This window comes from Rhincodon typus, chromosome 22 (genome assembly GCF_021869965.1).
Source record: "Rhincodon typus isolate 14 chromosome 22, sRhiTyp1.1, whole genome shotgun sequence".
Taxonomy (NCBI): domain Eukaryota; kingdom Metazoa; phylum Chordata; class Chondrichthyes; order Orectolobiformes; family Rhincodontidae; genus Rhincodon; species Rhincodon typus.
The window spans coordinates 26494593-26515081 of NC_063353.1; the positions used below are offsets into that span (position 1 = coordinate 26494593).

The window sequence follows — 20489 nt, forward strand, 5'->3', positions numbered from 1 at the left end:
AAAACTTCCGAAGACATCTTGTCTTTCTATTGGGGTTACCAATTGGTTTTATATTTAACATGTGACCAAAAATGATCACTAAGTGGCATCCACACTGAAAAAAGATGTAAATTTCTTTTCAATGAGAAATAGGAACAGAAACCTTGCAATGAACTATAACAATACCTGAGTTTGATTCAATATAAAACTTGGGTGGGACATCGCTGTTGCCTCCGACAATAGAATACTTTATATTGCTATTTGGCAGGTCACCATCAGTAAATTTAGCTGTTCCAACGAGAGCTCCAATGGGACTATCTTCAAAGATGTTAAATGTTCTTGATTCAGAGGAAGGATTCTGCTCATTCACTCGTGTGACCTTCACTATAACTGTGGAGGTACCTGAACAAATAGTTTGTAAAATGGTTAGTGCAATGTCATGTAACCTCATGGTTGCATCAGTAATCCAGGTTTTCTGTCAAGTAAAGTGTATGTACATTCAGACTTACTTGTCAATCGAGGGATGCCATTATCCTCCACTTTAACAAATATTACATGTTGAAAATGAACTGCACCGAATGAGCTATCATCATATTGCAAAAGTGAGCTCCCAATCTGTAAAATAAATAATGTTGGGATGCTTAGTTATTAACAGCAAAATATTGCAGATGCTGGCAATCTGAAACAAACACAGGGAAAGCTGAAGAAACTCAGCAGGTCTGGCAACATCTGTGGACGAAATACAGAATTAACATTTTAAATTTGGCATGACTTTTCCTCGGAACTCAGAACCCTGTCTGAAGAGGAGTCATACTGAACTTGAAGCATTAATTGTTTCTCTCTCTACAAATGCTGCCAGACCTGTTGTGTTTCTTCAGCATTCTCTGGGTTTACTTATTCATATGGGTCATTGTCAGTGAATCGACATCGTATGGAAGAGATTACACTTGTATTAGTTTTCTTTTAATCTAAGGTTTAATTTTAGAAAAGCGACGAGTCAGTTTCAATTCAAACTTTGGATTATTTGGGTTCATTTCATTTTATCGCAGTGAATTTACAACCAGTCTCCAAACTGATAAAATGAAGCACAGATACAGTGAGAGCTGGCAACATTCCTTTATACAGCCTGACTGAAAGGGGTTTTACTGTCAGAACAACATTTTAATTTTCAACCCAAATGCATTTTAATAAAGAAACTTCAAGAATTTGAGAATTGAGCAGTTTAAAAATAGATCTTTACTTCACAGAATTCCTTGAATAACAGATGAAATTCTAACCTTTGATATTGTACATGAACATAATTAACTTCAAGATTATACAAAATATTTTAAAAAACATGACTCTTTGCTCTTTGTATTTTATTCACAGTGACTCATTCTTCAAAACTTGGCTGGGTTGAAAATCAATTATTTTAAGGACTTAATTGTTTAATGGTGTTGAAACATCTTTAGAGGTACTAGAAATGTCAAACCCGAGAAGGCAAGGATGCAAGAAGCAGGTCATGATAATCTACTGACAATTGACTTTTGTGAAAAAGAATTCACAGAACCACAGTGTCCTGGGTTGTTACGGTTCATAAGGAGGCTATTCGTGTCTTGTATGGAAAACAATTCCTCAGAAGATAAACTGGATTAGGTCAAATCTGTGAAGAATCAGATCATACAGTTTAGCAGGAATGGATTTAATTGGCTTAGTAAAGTTCGTATTAATTATTTCTCATATATTTTATTAAAGTATTTTGTACAATGGGTTGACTAACATATTAAGGGAAGATTTTCTCCGTGCAAAGTCGTTGACAAAGTGAAAGCTCATTCATATTTATTTTGTTTGTATGTGTGTTTGACGTGACCCTAAAAAGTATATTTATTGTCCATTCTTTGTTGTTTTCTGAAAGTGGTATTAACATGTGTTTTGAATATTTCAGTCCATGATTATGCTTCTATCATGGAAGTAGTTTGGGAGTTTTGGTATCTTGAGACAGTCACAGTAAGTGGAGGGATGTCGTGGTGATCTAATTCATGACAGTTCATGTGCGACTCAAACAAAAAATTGTAAGTGAAGGTTTTTGTATTTTTAATGCTTTTGACCGTCTAGGTAGTAGCCAGCATTAGGTATTTGTGCTAGGGGTCTGTTTCACATATATATTACTATGTGGAGGGGAAGCAACAATACTTCCAGTCTCTAGATTTTTGTAATAACTGCTAATTTTGTGATCTTAAAACAAACTTGATGTCCACATTGGCCATATTTATTTATTTTTAATTCAAAATTGAAGCATATTATTCTCATTAGTTGTGAAATTATTTGTTGCTTTAGTGCAAAAGGCTTCTGCTTGACAGAAATCCTGTAAAGTTTTAAGAATTAGTCAATGAGACATGGAATGAAATCGAGTATTCAGCCAACCTTATTAGAAGGCTTTGATGCATCTTATTCAACAGAAAATAATACCTTTTAACCTTTTATCATCTTAAGGAGCAGAAATACCTTTCAGTTCATACAGAGTCACTCATGGTGACTTAAGCTTATTTCTATAACATTTCAGTAAACTTTAATCGTACTTACAGTTATTTCATTGTCAGTAATATTAAACCTTCCTGGTGAATATGTATCCAGAATCATTGTGAATTGCAGGATATTATTAGCTGCTGTTCGGTCATTATCCCAGCAGTTAAGTGATACAACTGGTGTACCTTCTGGGGAGGTTTCTGCAAGCTCAGTGCTGAAAAATGAAATAAGAATAAAGAATTTAACAAGTTAACAGATGTGTTTATAATAAGTTCAATGTTATCTTGAATCCAAACATTAACTAAAACACATATCAGAATCAGAAAATTAAAAATAGCTCAGATGGGAAAAAAAGCTTGCTTAGTTGCAGGCAAAAGCAGAATAAATTCAGTACAGAATTCAGGAAAAAACCTCTTTACTCAGAGAGTAGTTTGAATGTGTGATTTGAAAATTGAGATCATGAATCCCTACAGTGTGGAAGCAGGCCATTCAGCCCATCGAGTCTACACCGCCCCTCTGCAGTGCATCCCCCACAGACCCACCCACCTTCCATTAATCCTGCATTTCCCATGGCCAATCCACCTAGCCTGCATATCCCTGGACATTATGGGCAATTTAACATGGCCAGTCCACCTAACCTATACATCTTTGGGTTGTGGGAGCAAACTGGTGGACCTGGAGGAAACCCATGCAGACATGAGGAGTACATGCAAACTTCACACAGACAATTGCCCGAGGCTGGGATTGAACGCAGGTCCCTGGTGCTGTGAGGCAACAGTGCTAACCACTGAGCCACCTTGCCACCTCAAATTGGAATCTTGCGATTGCTGGGAATCGAATCTAGGTCAACTGCTTGGAAGGCAGCTATGTTCGCCACTATATCACCATCGTTCGTTATGAATAATATTGATACGATCAAAAGGAAATAAATGTGAGGGAGAAAGGAATAGATGATATGCTGTTGGGTTTAGGGGGAAGGGGGCACGAAGAGAAGTAGGCAGAGGAGGCTCAATGGAATATAAAATCCAGTATGATCTGGTAGTACATTACAAGATATGAGTGTTTTGTTATATTACTCTCACTGCTAGAGAAATGCTATTCAAATTGGTTAATAAAGGCTGCCTGTTGTGTGTCCACATAATTGTCTTAATGCAATACACAGCAAATCTGTTGGACCAAGTGACCTCTTTCTGAGCTTTGTACCTTGTAAAAACTGATCTATATCTTTAATAATTAAGGTTCATCTTTAGCACTTGTTCAGATGAGCATGTAGACATTTGCTGTGTGCAGAAACATGGGGCTAATTAGAATAACAAATGTATACCCTTCCCAATGATTGCAGCATAAACAGATTACCACAATAATGAAGTTACCTTCGTTTATACACATCCTACTGTTTTCAATTTCAATACAGTCAGGACTCTTACCTTTACAACTCAAAGCTTTATAGCTTTGAGTTTATACTATTTTAAGGTACACTAACGGAGGTTCACGTATTGTGTTAGAGTCCCCACTTTTGTCCCAAAGGAACAGAATCAGACCATTTTGATTCAATGGAAAGCCATAATATGACATGTTTGAAGATATAATTCTGAAAGTAATAACCACTAACTTTTAACTTCCATAAGTGGATTTTTACTACTGGGTTTACTGTTTCCTCAAAGTTTTCAATCATTAGACCTATGATTATGTACCCCACCATACATCCTCCCATTGAAAGATTGCAGGATAAATAGTTTGCCACAATAACAGAATCATCACCATCATCATACTGTAGGAATGGGGTACATTAGCTTAACTGAATAGCACACAGTTCAGATATAATAACAATAGCAGAGATTTAATTTTGGTTGTGCTTCAAAATCAGAAATCGCACGAGAAACTCAGGAACAAAAACAGAAGTTGCTGGAAAAGCTCAGCAGGTCTGGCAGCATCTGTGAAGAGAAATCAGAGTCAACGTTTTGGGTCAATTTTCTGATTTACAGCATCTGCAGTTCTTTCGGTTTTTAATATCTTGTCCATGTCTGGTTAATTCTTTGTTAATGATTTGTTTTGCACTGAATGTCTTCTTAATGGGTTAATGCCTTGTTAACTCCAAATTAAAATTTTTTAATGGCTTCCCTCTTAACACTGTAATAATACCTTGTTAAAGCCTTTTCGTATTGTGTTAAAGCATTGTTAGTAAATGTTCAGTGAAAGGAACTGTACTTTTCTGCTGGGGGAAATTAAAATAAGTAGCTAACATTGGCTGATATGGAGTTAATTCAATGATGTAGCATGTATACTATTACAATTTGCTATAATTGGCACTTTAGCTACTTCAGTGTTGCCACTAGAGAACAAAGATTCCACAGAGAACATCAATTTACAGCAGTTTCCAAAACAAACTACCATGGTGCACTAGAATCAGCTGAGCACTCCTGAGCTGAGAGCACTTTGATCAAGTCAGCAGTAAATCCACCTGCTCAGGTGTATTCCCTACAAGGTCCTAAAATCTAGATGTTCAGATAAATTTCCAGGAAAAGAATAACTAGAATTAATTGCAAGTTAATTAAGATATAATTTTAAATATCAGCTACACAACAATGATGATTCATACAGTTTACACAACTTGAATTTATAGTTTATGCCTGTGATTTCAATCTTTAGAAATAACTTACATGCATAAAAACAACTAACAGATCTGCTCTTTTCAAATTTTGTTAAATGACTATAGTCAGTGAATTGCAATGTACAAATTGTAGCTGTACTAAATGTCTTACAGTTCCTACTCTCAATCTTGATTAGTGTTCTTGTTAAATATTGGTAGGTGCTTTAAGCAGCTTGAGTGGAATGTAATCAGCGTTGCTGTTAAGTTTTGATTAGCCAGCTTTCTATTGGTACTCTTTGTATCATGAAAGAACGAGATTCACTCAATGCAAAACTGAATCGATTGGTATTTCTGTCTGTTGTTATGATATGGGAAAAAAAGTTACAAGATTAATTTATATTAGTAGATTTATATAAGTAGGCACCATCATAGGGAATCTTTGGTTTCATGTTGAATATAGCCAAGTTAATTGCTCATAATGCAATATAGGCCTTGTTTCGGGCTAAATCAAGCAGAGATGTGAAGCACTTATCTGGTAAAATACTGCATTAAACAACATAAAGTAAGTTATTTCTTGTCTCATGTAAAATCTTGCAGATAAGTGACTTGAACTGATTTCTTTATTACATTGCTGGTAATTTATTGGTGGGCAGAACTGATACTGTGTAATATCGTCGTAGGAGTTGCTACGACCGGAAAAGAAACATAATAGTACATTATTTGGCAATATTGCGATGAGTTGAAAGGGATATCACACCAATAATCAGGAGGTTTACCTACATTCTCCACATATGTCACATTAACTCATAGGTGTGTATCTTCTGTAAGGAGTACGACCGTTCATCCTGTAGAAATCCTCATAGTCATGTAATGTCATGTTATTTGCTAATAATACCTTGTTGTGCTTCTTTCTCAGGCCAGGTCCCATTTTCCTCTTTACTCTCAATCTCATAATGGTTCCTTCCATACTAACAAGGCTTATTGTCTAACAGGCAGTAATGCTGGAATTAAAATTCAGACCTCTGAATGCAAATTCAATAATTGTTAAAATGGTACTCACATATAGAGATATCTGGAGCACTGAGGAGGATTATCATTAATGTCTGCAATGTGGACTGTAAGTGTGGCTGTGGAGGAATGAACTCTGTCTAAATCATAAGCTCTTATTTCCAGGATTGAAGTGGTCAGCGTGTCGGAATCATCATAATCCATGGGGTAAGCCACTTTGATCTCACCTGTGTCTGTAAAGGAATTGCATAAATTTTATTGTAACATGGAACAAAAGCAGAAAATGTTAAACTGGTGGCAAATTTGTATAAAAATAACCATTTAAGGTTATTTATCCAGAATAAATATCGACATCTTGTTTGCCACATGCAGTGCTTTCTTCAGGATATTATTTACATCAGCTGCTTTATTATGTGATTGAATTGTTGATGCATCAGTATCAATAGAGCAGTAGATTATTTGTGAATCAATAAGATTAATGGCACATTTCAAATTGCACATTGTTTGAAGAGTTGATATGAAAGACAAAATAACTATTCGTTAATTATAATGCAGAATGTTATTAACATCAGTAACAATGTACTACTACAGACCTCCATGAAGAAATATAGACTTCGATTTAATAAAATGAAGCAATTGAATTTAACATGGTTTTTAAAATATCTATTTCTGCTTTGCAAACCTAAATTGCACAAGAGATTCATGACTGAAAGAAGTAAGTTGTTGAACTGTCTGTTTTTAATGCTTGTATCAACAAATGCAAATTTTCATTGCATTGCTGCTTTGATAACTCTTCTAAGACAATACCCTTTGTGAGATCATCGATTCTCCTCAACACATTTATGAGCAATTCAGAATAATTTTCACAAAATGGTGACCAGTGGGCATGGCAAAGGTCATTATGGGGGCTACCTCTGCTTTGATGTACATCAATGATCGAAAAGAAAACTGGATAGCATTAAAAGCAGCTAGAACTTTAAAATACCATGGTCGATCAGTGACTATTGCTTTTGAATGATATGTTTCAAAACAATTCCTCAATTCATGAAAAAGTACACTATCATGTTGGTCAAAAAACCGCAATCAGCTAGAAATTATATGTATTTTAACCAACCTGTTCAAGTGTATTGTGGCAGGTGAGATTTAAGTCCTGACCTTCTGGCTCAATGATAGAGAAAATCCCACGGCCACCACAAGACCCCCTACTAGAATTTATAAGCTCATAAAACAAGGGTCAATAAAGGATCATGACAAAATGCACCCAAAATATGCAAAAGAGGCTTATGAGGTCTGCAGTGAAACGAATTTCTAATCAATGCATTGCTTTACATGAAAAGTGAAAAGCCTTAAGTAATTCAGAAATGGTGATAAAACTACTTTTTATCTATAAAATAGTCTCAAAATCATTCCTTAATGGTATAATCATTGAGGAGGAATTGAAATCTCAAATTATAATGTTCAAAGCTTGTTAATTTATTCTTAGGCCTGCATAATGTGAAGTAGAAATGTAAAATTACTTTGAATATATGAAGCCTAGTGATTTGCGCATGTCTTTAAATAATCAGATAATTAAATCTCTCTTTATTTGATTATCCTTTTATGGTCAATTAACTGCCTTATAAAGTTGGTTTAAACTTCAACTTAGGTAGTTCAATGTCTATAGATGCCTGCAATGTTAACACACATCAATAAGTAACATGATTCAAGTAACTTTGGTCAGCATTTGCCATGGTTAAAGTGTGAATTGAACAGTGATTTCTGATGACGTGGGAAATAGAACATAGTTGCCAAAGGTGATCAATGCCAAAGAAGCCGCACAATGCTCATTAAGGGCTTGGCATTCAAAGAGTGTGCAGATATTGTACTTAAATAATAACCACTGAATATACCCATCAAAATTAGGACCTGTCCATTTAAGCGAAGTGAATTTTTCACAGTATGATGGTCTTAATTTCTGTCAATCTACCCCCTTGGCCTTAAATTAACTTTCACATTTGTGTAATCTTTTTCTCTTTTTTTCAAATTTAAATTATTAGTGGAGCTTTATATTTTTAAATAAACCTTTCATGACAACACCAGTATAATACTTGGTTTGGTAACAAGCTGAATTGACCTTTTAACTGATTTCTTTTAATAATGCTGTCACTGCTCCTCCCCAAAAATTAATCTCGTTGGAGGTCGGGGTGTGTGGGGGAGGGGGAGAGAGGGAGCCATAAAATCTAACCCCTGACGTTGCTTGCCCTGTTCTTCTGAGTCTCGGATCACCCAGAAGGGCTTTGTGCTGAAAGAGATTTCTAATCGCTGCAATTTCTGGTGTAAACACTCTGAGTATTTGGAGGCATGTATGAAACTAATGAACATCTCTCAACAATCATCTGCTAACTGCAAATTTCAAGCCCTTAACTCACTAAGCCGTTAGTGCTTTCTGCTTTAGATGTTGCTGCATTTACCTGGTAATTCTTAACTTAAATTTTATGAATTATTGGTGCAGATGCCTCATTAAAATTTATTAGGGTTCTGTCATACATCATTCAAAGTGCAGCATGATAGGTTTATCCTTCAGCCATACATTTTTGTTCAAATAATCATAGCGTCCTAATGATGTGCATTTTAAGTAATTGTATTTGATCTTACCTTCTTCAATCAGGAAGCCAGTATAAGTTTTCACAAATTCGTAGTAAATGACATCATCCGCATCCTTGTCTGTGGCATTAACTTTTATTACCAATGTTCCCCTGGGCAGACTTTCATTAATGGTTAATGGATTTGGTGAGATTGCACTTGAAAGACACAACAAAATGGCTTAATTCTCCTGGGCATGGAATGATGTAGCTAAACCTTCGATTTAAACCAATTTTTATCATTAAACACTCTTAGAGACAATACTTTGGACAAACCATTAGAATCAATCAAAAATAAATAAAACATTTTGGATAAATAGAGTTTTTCCACTTATTATTAGTGAGATAAGACAGTGAACCACCTAGGCATGCTCAGTATAAGTTATAAAAGCTTTCTTGAAGATGACAGTAAGATTGAATGCACAATTCATCAACTATATTAGCCCATTTTATGTGATAATTTAAACTGATGTGATAATTTAGTTTATGATCACATCAAATCAATTGATTTTATTCTTGTGCAGAAATGTCATCAAAATAAAGAAGTGTGAACACACAGCGATTATATTTCCAAGTCAATATGGTGAGTGGCCTATTGGGGAGCATGCAGTTGATGGTGTTCACATGTATCTGCTGCCCTTGTCTTTCTAGATGAGCGTGGCCATGGGTATGGAAGATGCTGTCTAAGGAGCCTTGGTGAATTTCTAAAATCCACCTTGTAGATGGTAAACTAATGCTACTGAATTTCAACGGTGGAAGAAGAATCTGGCATCATGCCCACAAGCAGTCAGGTGGGCCACTTTGTCCTGGATGGTGTCAAATTTCTTGAATGTTGTTGGAACTGTACTCAAGGCCATTGGAGTATGTTTGGTCACACTCCTGATTTGTGCTTTGGCGATGGTGGACAGGCTTTTGGAGTCAGAATTTGTGTTACTCACTGCAGGACTCCTACCTACCTTATTCTTATTTATATGATGAGTCCAGTTCAGTTTCTGGTCAATGGTAGACACCAGGATGTTGATAGTGAGGAATTCAGTGATGATAGTGCCATTGAATGTTAAGGGATGACTATTAGATTCTCACTTGATGGACATGGTCATTGCCTGTCACTTGTTTGGCACAAATATTACTTGCCACCGGTGAGCCCAAACCCGGAAATTGTCTAAGACTTACTGCATTTGAATGTCGACAGCTTAATTATCTGAGGCGCTGAACATTCTGTAAATCATCAGCAATCATCCCCATTGCTAACATTATGATGAAGGTAAGGTCATTAATGAAACAGCTGAAGTTGGTTTGGCCTAGGACATGCTATTGAGGAACTTCTGCAGAGATGTCCTGGAGCTGAGCTGAGGTGGCTGACCATCAACAACCACTTTCCTTTGTGACAGGTATGAGTCAACAAAGATTCCTAGTCACTCCAGTTTTGTGAGGGCTCCCGGAAGCCACACTCTGTCAAATGCAGCCATTATGTCAATGTCAATCGCTCTCACCTTACCTCTGAAATTCAGCTCTCTTGTCCAAGCTTAAACCAAAGCTATCTATGATGAGGTCAGGAACTAAGCTATAAATAAGCGTGAGTATTGTACTTTGACAAGTCAAATCAAGGTAGGACTTGTACAGTAAATGGGAAGGTCCTGAGGAGCATTGTAGAACAGAGGGACCTAGTATTACAAGTACATAATTCGTTGAGAGAGGCGTTACAAGTGGACAGGGTGGTGCAGGAGGCATTTAGCGTGTTGGCCTTCATCGGTCGAAGCATTGCCTACAGGAGTTGGGACATTGTTACAGTTGTATATGTTCGTTGGTAATGCCGCACTTGGAGTATTCTGTACAGTTTTGTTCACCCTGTTGTAGGAAAGACATACTTAAACTGGAAAGTATGCAAAGAAGATTGATGAGGATGTTGCCAGGACTAATAGGCCTGAGTTATAGGGAGAGGTTGGCCAGGATAGCACTTTATTCCTTGGAACGTAGGAGAATGAGGGGTGAACTTATTGAGGTATATAAAATCATAAGGGGTGTAGATGGGACAAATACATATAGTCTTTTTCTCAGGGATGTGAACTTGAAAACTAGAGGGCATAGGTTTAAGGTGAGAGGATAAAGATTTAAGAAGGACATGAGGAGCAACTTCTTCACACAGAGAGTGGTGTGTATACGGAATGGGCTGCCAGAGAAAGCAGTTGAGGCAGGTACACGAGCAACATTTTTAAAAATATTTGGATAGGTGCATGGATGGGAAAGGTTTAGAGGGATATGCGCCAAATGTGGACACTTGAAACTAGCTGAGTGGGCACCCATGGTCAGCATGGACCAGTTCGGGCTGAAGGGCCTGTTTCCACGCTGTATAACTCTACTCTACGACTCTGACACTGCAAAGAATATGTGGCTGAAAATTTAGTTTTAAAAGTGAATGGTAGTGGTTCAAAGCAGTTCATAAAAAGTAAATGCAAATGAATGAAACATTGGTGAGTGGTGAAAGTTGTGTCATGTTGTCTGTCTGTGTTTTTCTGGGTGGCTGTTACTCAAGCGGCAGAGATTTTTAAGCAAAGGCACCATGAAGACAAAGGACATCTTTCTGCAAATAATTATTTGCATGCACAATCTTTGCAGCAGTTTTAAAATAAGCACACTCAATCAATCTCTAGCTCCAAATTCATTGTGACATACCCATTATACAAAATCAAAATTACTCACCTGAACAGAGGTGATTCATCATTGAGATTTTCAAGATTAATTGTAATGGAGCCAGTGCAAGATTTAGGGCTACTCTTTCCAACCTCAGTTACTTCGACTTTCATCTGAAATCTCTGTTGTAGAAAGAATTTTAAAAGGTACAGCATTAATCTTCTTATCATTCAAGATGGTAACACAGTGTTACATATCACTGGATTAGGGTTTGTTTTGGGTTTGGTGATTCACTCTGACCAATCCTGTGCTGTACCAGGCAAGACGATCTCAGAGAGTCTCGCTTTCCTCAAGGATATGGTTGTGTATGTGCAGGACAGTGGGGTGGGTGACTGCCACATCAGCCTGGACCAGGTGAAGATCTTACACAGAATATTACACACCTACATGTGTGTGACTCACGGCTTGGGGGCATGAGTTCAAATCCCACTGCAACAATGTAATTTAAATTTAGTTAACAAACTGGGAATATATAAATTAGCTAGTGGTCTCCATGACAACTGTCATAAAAAACATCTGATTTACTAATGTCCTTTTTAAAGGAAGGAAATCTACTGTTCTTACCCAATCTAACAGACTCCAGATCTACAGTAACATAGTTGTCTCTGAAAAAGCTAAGCAAACCACTCAAGGTCAAGAGCAATTAGGGTAGGACACCAAATACTGGTGTTGGCAACGCCACCCAAATCCCACGAAGAGAAATTAACAATCTTTTTATAGAAATTTCAACCTAACCAAGAACAGCAGAAGTAATTATTGCAATGGAAAACTCAACAACTTGCATTTATATAGCATCTCTAACATACGAACAGGAATAGGCTACTCAATGCCCCCAATAATGTTCCAGGCAACTCATCATCCGTGAACCTAAACTGATGGAACTTCACACTATAAATGCTCCAGAAGTGAAGCAAAACTGAACTGGTTTAATCACAACTATTGTTAGAATAAACAAGACATTTACAACACAATAATTAGTCAAATCCTAGTCATTTACCGTCAAACCATCTTCATAATCTAAGGGTGAAACTGAACTTCTAGAAATCAATCCACTGTTGGAATCCAGTGTGAAGTACTGAGCAGTTCCGGTAGTTTCATCGGTAATACTGTACTGGAACGTGTGTATAAGTAAAAGAATAAGTAAATGGTGCAAAAATTCAGAATAAAATCTCAGTCTTAATTTTCAGAGTTATAATTTATTGGTATTTTGTTCAATTACAAAGGGAATAATAAGTTCCTTGGCTATTTGACTTCCCTCAGGAAGTGGATGATTATCAAATAGAATACTAGACAATCTCTTATGACCATTCACACAGATAATCAAAGAATACACTGATATTTAGCTTTGTTATAACAGAATTCATGGAGGCAATGCACTTTTTGCATGGAAAATCTGTAAATGCCAAACTGCATTCCCACAGCATCACCCTGACCAATTAGACTTTACCTGCCTGGCCTGAGATCAAAGATTGACAGTTAACAATTTTTGTTGTGCCTTCAGGCCCATGATGGTCCAACCAATTAACACCTTCCTCTTCTTGGCCTTTTAGCTCAGACCAAGTGTAAGCTCCAAGTTGCGACTCATTGCCAGATTGTGATTGGATGTTGGAGGATCGTCATTTGAACTGAGCTGCTATTGGTGGATCTTTTACTGGCTTTGTCCTAATGTCAATTCCATGTACAGCTATGGCCATTGCAAATGCCTGCACCTCAAGCCAGGGTGACCAGAACACAGTCAGGGTGACTGTAAAGAAACTTGAAAAAAGAGCTCTGGTCAATTGGGCCTTTTTCAGGAAGAGGATCCTCCTGGACTCTGTGCTCTAAGTCTGTTTTCCAGAACATCCACTGAGACATAAATTGACTACACCTGGGGGACCATCAAGAGAGCGTGTGTGTGTGTGTGTGTGTGTGTGTGCGCGTGTGTGTGTGCGCGCGCATGCGCGCGCGCCTTTGGTCTGCCTGAAACGTATTGTTCTTCCGTGGAAAGCGTTGACCTTGACCGAGTGTTGCAGACTGGCACGTTGCAAAGTCCAGGACTACATGGTAATAAATACACTAAAGGTTGGAGCAGCTGCTGTAAAGGTGCAATGGGAATAGAGAACTGTCTAAGGTTTTTCTGCCAAAAGTACAAAGGGCCATTCAATTATTAGACTCTTTCTCTGCCTCAAATTGTACATAAGTGGTATCCTGCAAGAGTAGGAAATGCCTCTGTTTGCAACTGCAGGGAATGTCAAATTTCAATGTTAGTTTTTTTTCTTATAAATGCTAAGAGTTTACAGAACTGTTTTAGTACCTTCTGCCTATACATGACTTTTTATGAATAAAATATATATTTGCAGCTTAAAAACAAAACAGCACATTCCTCTAATGCTGTATAAATTGGACGCACCTTTTTCAAGTTTGTTTCTTGTGACCTAGTTTTGATCAGTGCAAGACAAAAAACATCGACTTATTTCCTTCTTAAGCAATGTTTAAGTGCACTGCAGTTACTTGAAAAGCCTCTTCCAACAGCACTTTCCAAACTCTCAACCTCTCCCACCTGCATGGGTGGCAGAAATAAAAACGCACTGCTACCTTAAGTTCCCCTCCAAGCCACTCACCAACCCGACTTGAAGCTATATTTGCCTTTTGTTCATTGTGACTGGGTCAAAGTCCTGGAACTCCATACCCAACAGTGATTTGGGCATCCCTACGTCTCAGGGACTGCAACTGACCACCACCTTCTCCAGTGCAATTAGGGATGGTAATTAATGCTGACCTAGCCATGTACAACCATGCCCTTTTAACAAATACAATTTTTTTAAAAAAAACCTTGCGTTTGTCTCAGATTTATAGCCTCAAGAGCTTTTTGTTCTGCAATAGGAAGTGAAATCTTACGAACTGGGTATTAGGGTGAAACCTCTATCAGAATTTATATCTGACTCCCAACACCGACAACTTGCTTTTTACCAGCATAAACAAATTAAAAGCTCACCTCTGAGCTCCCTCACTAATTAGGGTCCAAGACCGGGATGATTCTGTCATGGGGTCAATCTCTAATTAAAGGGAATTTGGTATGTTTCAGTAAAGATCACTATGATTGGGATTTTTGATGCTGCTTCAAGTGCAGTAATGTTTGCTCTGCTATCTCCATTAAGTCCTGTGAAATCTGAGGAAATCAGGAGCTTCTCCAACGAACTAAAACATGGAAGAAAGTTGCTGACAGTGACAGGCACCTTGTTGGCCATTGGGAATGTGTTCCCACCTGCTCCAAAAGGAGGGAGGGCTTGTTCCAGAGGATGCAGGTGATCTGCAAAGAGAGCCTGATCCACTAGAGGCACTGGTGCTCTGGCATATTGGGTGAACCATTACCCTGTCATTACATCCTGTGTTGGGGATCTTCTTTCCTTTGAGCAGGACCTTGATGGTCATCTCCTCTGCCCTGTGGAGTGATAGGTAGCCAAAAAGAAGGCATGTTGCTCATATTGAAAGTGGTGTGGCTTGTGTCGCTGTCTCACGTCAGAGGTGGAAGATGAAGCTACAATAGAGGAGCTGATGTGATTAAGAGTGGGTGCAGGCCAGTGAAGTGCTTTCCAACAAATTGGCAACCAGCTGTAGAGCAAGTGATAACACTCACTACTAAAAGACAAAGTGTTGTGAACAGTAACCTCCACTGGCCAAAGTTGGAGCCTTTCAATTTCTCTGATCAAAGATTTCCCAGCAGATCAGTTTCACTGAAACAGCTCTTGCTACTGCACTCTCATCTCCGTGACCTTGGCAAGAAGTTGATTGGCAAAGAAATAACTTCTACATTTTGGAAGACCAAGGTCTAAAGCTGGAGGCCATCATAATTGGCTTCATAATCTCAAGGAATTCTTCATTACTTACTTAATGTATCCAAGAGAGTTCCTGATTAACTTCAATCTTCCAACAGCCCCACTCCATCCAAAACCCACCCCAACCCCCTGACAGAAAAGTCCAGAGAGGACAGGAACATGCAGGGATCCCAACCCAATACTGTATTCTGTGAATTTCCTACTGTGTCCACCCTTGAACTCACTTCTAACAGCCAGTTTTTGTTTTGAGAGTGTACAGTATGATTCAGTGCAAGGCATGAGCATAATTAGATGTTACCATCCTTCCAACTTGCTTCTGTGGACTGTAATGTAATATTTATAATTGGTGGTTTTGGTCAGAAAATTAGCATGCTGTTAGCATACTCATAGTGAGTTACTTTTTAACTGTAAATATCTGTTAGTTAATTTTAAAGTAACCTGGCTAATAGAACTAGAGATAACACGGTGTAGAGCTGGATGGACACAGCAGGCCAAGCAGCATCACTGAAATTGGTTGCATCTAATTTTGAAACATGAGCAACAACTTACATTTATGCTGTGCCTGTGACATAGCAAAATGTCACAAGGTGCCTCAAACATGCAATCTGGCAAATATAGACAACAAATTAAAACATTAAAGTGGATATTGAAAACCTGGTCAAAGAATTAAGCTTTAAGGTGGGTGTCAAAGTAGGAAAGATGGAGGGATCCAGGGAGAGAAAATTGTGTTTAAATGGAGGGCCCATGGAGATCTATATACAGAAGTACTATTACAAGATTTTTTCCATTTTTTTTTTCTATAACCAATAAATAAGCGTCAGTTCTTCATCATAATTTATATTTCCTTATTGTTCAAGTAAGAATATTAATCTGAGCTTACTTACTTGAATAGAATCATTGGCATCTGGGTCAGCAGCAAGGATCTGATAAATTGATGTAGAGGTGGGAAAATTCTCAGGAACAACAAGAGAAACACCTGGTTTAAATAGAAAAGCCATCGGATAATCTAAATGCAGAATAGAGCCCCATTCCACAGTGACACCTTGAGTTTAATTTAGCAATATGCTGGCAGTTCACCCTGTTCTTTCTTCAGTAATGTGTCTCTGCTCTAATGAGTTTTTTCAATAAGGTTAGTGAGGTTACTACAGGAGTTAATCAATCGGAAAATGTTATCACCAGGTCAATCAATTTTAATAAATTATAGTCAATAAGCTATTGACTTCTATTTATTAAATTTGAATTCTTAAACATACAATCTGTAAGTAAGGCAGTTAATCACTTTATGGTTAAATTCTTCTGTTGATATTTTTAGCAAAGATGGAATTTTGTGTGTTATATTCATGTCAACTTTCTGCAAAACTAAATCAAAAAAACATTTACATCCACATGTATTCAAAAACACTTAAACATGAATGGACTATCAATTTTATCCACAAGCCCACTTCACAATCAGCCAATTGTTGAACAGACACAAAGAGAAGAAAATTGATTAGAGCAACACGAGAAGATGCTAAACAATATGGGGCTAGATGGCATTGGGAAGGTGAGGGGAGGGGAGATAAGGACTATTCACCCTCCCAACAAAAAAGCCAGTCAGAAACTGGTGACAGTAACACAAGTTGGGCAGAGTGGCACCTCTGTCCCACACAAGGGAACAAGTCCTGCCCATAGGAGCTGCCATTGGATCTGGTTGCTATCACTCCACCAGCAGCACCATGAACTCAGCAAGCAAAACCCCTGCCACTCCTGAAGAAGGCAATCATGGATCCTGAGTGGAGTTAAGTGCATACTAGTAGTGGGGACAGGTGAAGGAAGATGAATCGAGGAGCAAGATTTGGAGAACAGGTAGGGAGGAAGGTGATGTGCTCCTGATTCTGAGGGGGTGGGGATGTGGGGAGGTGCCTGTCCTGCAGAGGGTAACCTCATTCCTGCCCACCCTTTTACAATTCTGTAAATGAAATAAGTCAGCTGCTGCTCCCTGACCCCACATCCTCAACCATCGGCAGCATAGCTTTTAACAAGCTCAATGGACCTTTCATTTATTACATGTGTTAGTAGGACAGCTGACTTCAGAGCCAACATCCTCTTTGTTATGGGATGTGAGCTCAGGAGTTGGTGAGAAGGTAGTGGGCTAACAACCAGACCTAATTTCCATGCACACCCTCTGAAACATACTCAGTAGAAGCATGTCATATTGAGTCCTGTATCAAGGGTGGTTCACAGGTATTTACACTGGAACCAAAATGTTGAACTGGGACAACAGAAAGATTAGCACAGTTACCAAAAACTTGAAGTGGCAGTCATTAAGGTGTTTTTATTTTTGAATAAGGAAAAGGAATAGCAAGGTTTAAGGAGAGTATGTCTGTGAGCAAAACCCAAATGGCTGAAATCTCAGCTACAGTGATGGCTCTAAGGAAGGTCAGATTGCAAACAGGCCAGTGTTCAAGTGAGGGCCCGAGGGAAGCACTGGGACGGAGAAGGCTGCAGAGTTAGAAAGAGGCAAAGTCGGCAAGGAGTCAAAACTGACAGTAAATGAAGATCATGGAGGCTAAATGAACAATATATCATATGGGACAAGTTGGAATTTATGTAGAATTAGGATTTGGTTTGCCAGAAAGGAAGGAGTCTGGAGTTATCCTTGATTGTTGGTTCATCTTCTAGTAATTAATATGGAGTCTGAATGAGGACTGCAATGATCAATCACTCTTGACCTACAGACTACACTGTACATAAATGATGTTTGGCTTAAATTAAAATACTTAAATTGACAAAGCACAATCAGATAAAATCTTGATCTAAAGCAGAAAATTTTCTACTTACTTTACCAAAAGTAAATCCATTATTTTCCTGCCTTGAAGAAAATGTTTTCCTTTAATCACTTGAATTCCATTTGTAATTAATTTAGGCTTCAATCCAACTATGTGACACAAAAGCACAATCTCTGCTGGCTTCTTTTCCCATTTTAAATTTTGCAGGTCAACAGCTGGAATTTTGACCCAAATCTAAAATTCCAGATCTTCTCTTTGATTAGTTATTGAAATTCAGATAGTTTTATTACTGAAATTTACAATTAAGATGTACATACCTGCTCCCACGGTGAATGCAGGATCACAGACAGGTGCTTCGTCCACATCATCCACTGACACTGTCAGCGTGTAAGTGGACGAGTGTGTACGATTGTTATCATATGCTCTGATGGGTAATAAATGAACTTTTGCAACATCAGGGCTGTCATAGTCTAGCCGCATCTGTAAGGCGATATCGCCAGAATCTGACAAATGAGAAGTGACATTTGTTAAAGATCAAACTGCTAATCTTGTGATTCTTTAGGTAGAAATTGGATGGACTGTGTGTCATATACTCTGCCCATTTGAATTACTGTTGACCAGTTTTTCAAGGCCTCCCAAAGTGAAATTTAAAGCATTTCTCAACACTTTGTTTCGGTGGGGTCACAATTGGTGCACAGCAAGATCCTACAAATAGCAAATAAATCAGACAGAATCTGTTTTGTTGATGTATATGTACAGGACACAGGGAGACTTACCCTGTACTCTAGCAAAATTATCCTATGGAATCTTTCTGCACACACCTCAGCAGGCAGATGGAGGTGTGGTTGACTGTATAGTTCCCTTAACTTTGTAATTACCTGGCATCAAATGGTCACTGATACTTATGAATCACATTACGCAATTATTTACTAGGCAAAATGTTTTTACTGCAAAGTAATAGTGTGAGATGGCTAGCTTCACCTGTTCTTCAAATTGTTGAGATACCTTCTTTTTCCTGGATAATCTAAGGTTGACTTGGTCATGGACAAAGTGGGTGTTTGATGAGTTTCAATAGTATGTGTTATGTATAGTGAATGATGGTTAGAAAATCAAATTTCTCAAATGTGTCATTGACACACCAGAAGTATGTTAGGGATAGAAGGTCAGTGGTCATTTTATTGAAGATGCATTTCTTATAGTGACTAACGAAGATGTTAGCACGAGTTGGATCTAGAGGGGATCCCATGGCAACACCATTTGAGTGTAAATGCTGCCATTGAAACTGAAATTAACTGAATGAATTATTAAGTAAAATGAAAACAGATTTACACATCCTAACTCATCTATATTGTTATGTTATACAAGTAATCCCCAGGTTGCAAAAGGGTTCAGTTCTTGAGTATGTTTGTAAGTTGATTTGTACACAAGTCAGAACACTACAGAACAATATAAACTAATGTTTAAATACAAGCAAATGTTCACATATCAGATCTTTAATCTTAATTTACCCCTGTATTAGGATCTCATTCGTTAAGTATGAGGACTCCAGTGTTGGACATTGGTAAATCAGGGACCGCTTGTAGTAGTATAGTGCAAATGTAAGTGATGTAAAAACACATGGACCCAGCATTGCTCTCAGCTGTTTGCCTTGTACAGTCTTTTAAACAAAAAATGAAGGAAAAGTGTGGAAAACTCATTTAAAATTGGTTTCATAATCACAAATGGAAAGGTATATCACTGCGTAAGCAAAAGGAATTTGTCCACATGTATTTTTAGTGAGGAAAGGTTCAAAGAGACTGGCAATCTCTGCTGCATTTCTCATTCAGAGTTTACTTGCCTTGATTTGAATTTTTCTAGTGAATTATGAATGACAGTTCCTGTTGTATATCAATGCCAATAATGGTGCAACAATTTGTGGTTGTTTTTGTAATGCTTTTGTCATGCTGTTTTAAATTGGTGTTGCCTTACCAAGTTTAGTTTCTTGCATATAAGTCCAAATGAGTGCAAGACAAAAAAGCTTTGACTTTGTGTTTCTATTTAGCAATGTTTCAGCTCCTTTCCATGTGGGATTGATTTGTTGGTGTTCATGTTTCTGCTGCAAGCTCAGAGAGACTTACCAACATCTATGGAGAAAAGTGGCTGAGGATCAATAAACTCAAAGAAAACATTATCACTTTCATCCAAGTCAGAAGCTTCCATCTTCACCAACAGAGTTCCAATAATCACTTCCTCTTTTGTACGAATTGTATCTGAGGGGACTGGACTGTTATAAGAAAAAGCTTCAAGCATTCCAAAAGTAAACATTTAATAAAATTAAACTTTGTACAGTTAACATTAAGCCCTCAACAAACGTATTGCTGATTTATCAATACCTCATTTTGTAACATTTCTGTCTGTAGTAGACATGATAGCCCTACAGCAAGACTTAGCAATGTAAAGCAGTTTTACATTGCTACAAGCAGCCTAATAGAATTCAAGTGTCAGAGTAAGCAGCTTTTAGAAAGTGAAATGC

At 37.8% G+C, this 20489-nt stretch overlaps 1 protein-coding gene across 1 annotated transcript in view; it reads right to left on the minus strand.

Moving 5' to 3' along the window:
* LOC109915296 (cadherin-23-like) overlaps nucleotides 1-20489 on the minus strand; it is a 63022-nt gene that overhangs the window by 17788 nt on the left and 24745 nt on the right. Inside the window, exons 13-22 of the mRNA XM_048609959.1 lie at nucleotides 20095-20240; nucleotides 18295-18480; nucleotides 16094-16185; nucleotides 12392-12505; nucleotides 11404-11516; nucleotides 8717-8862; nucleotides 6135-6315; nucleotides 2542-2698; nucleotides 489-594; nucleotides 166-381 (exon numbers count right to left, since the gene is read on the minus strand). Coding sequence (XP_048465916.1) covers nucleotides 166-381; nucleotides 489-594; nucleotides 2542-2698; nucleotides 6135-6315; nucleotides 8717-8862; nucleotides 11404-11516; nucleotides 12392-12505; nucleotides 16094-16185; nucleotides 18295-18480; nucleotides 20095-20240 — 1457 coding nt within the window. The remainder of the gene's footprint in view (nucleotides 1-165; nucleotides 382-488; nucleotides 595-2541; nucleotides 2699-6134; nucleotides 6316-8716; nucleotides 8863-11403; nucleotides 11517-12391; nucleotides 12506-16093; nucleotides 16186-18294; nucleotides 18481-20094; nucleotides 20241-20489) is intronic.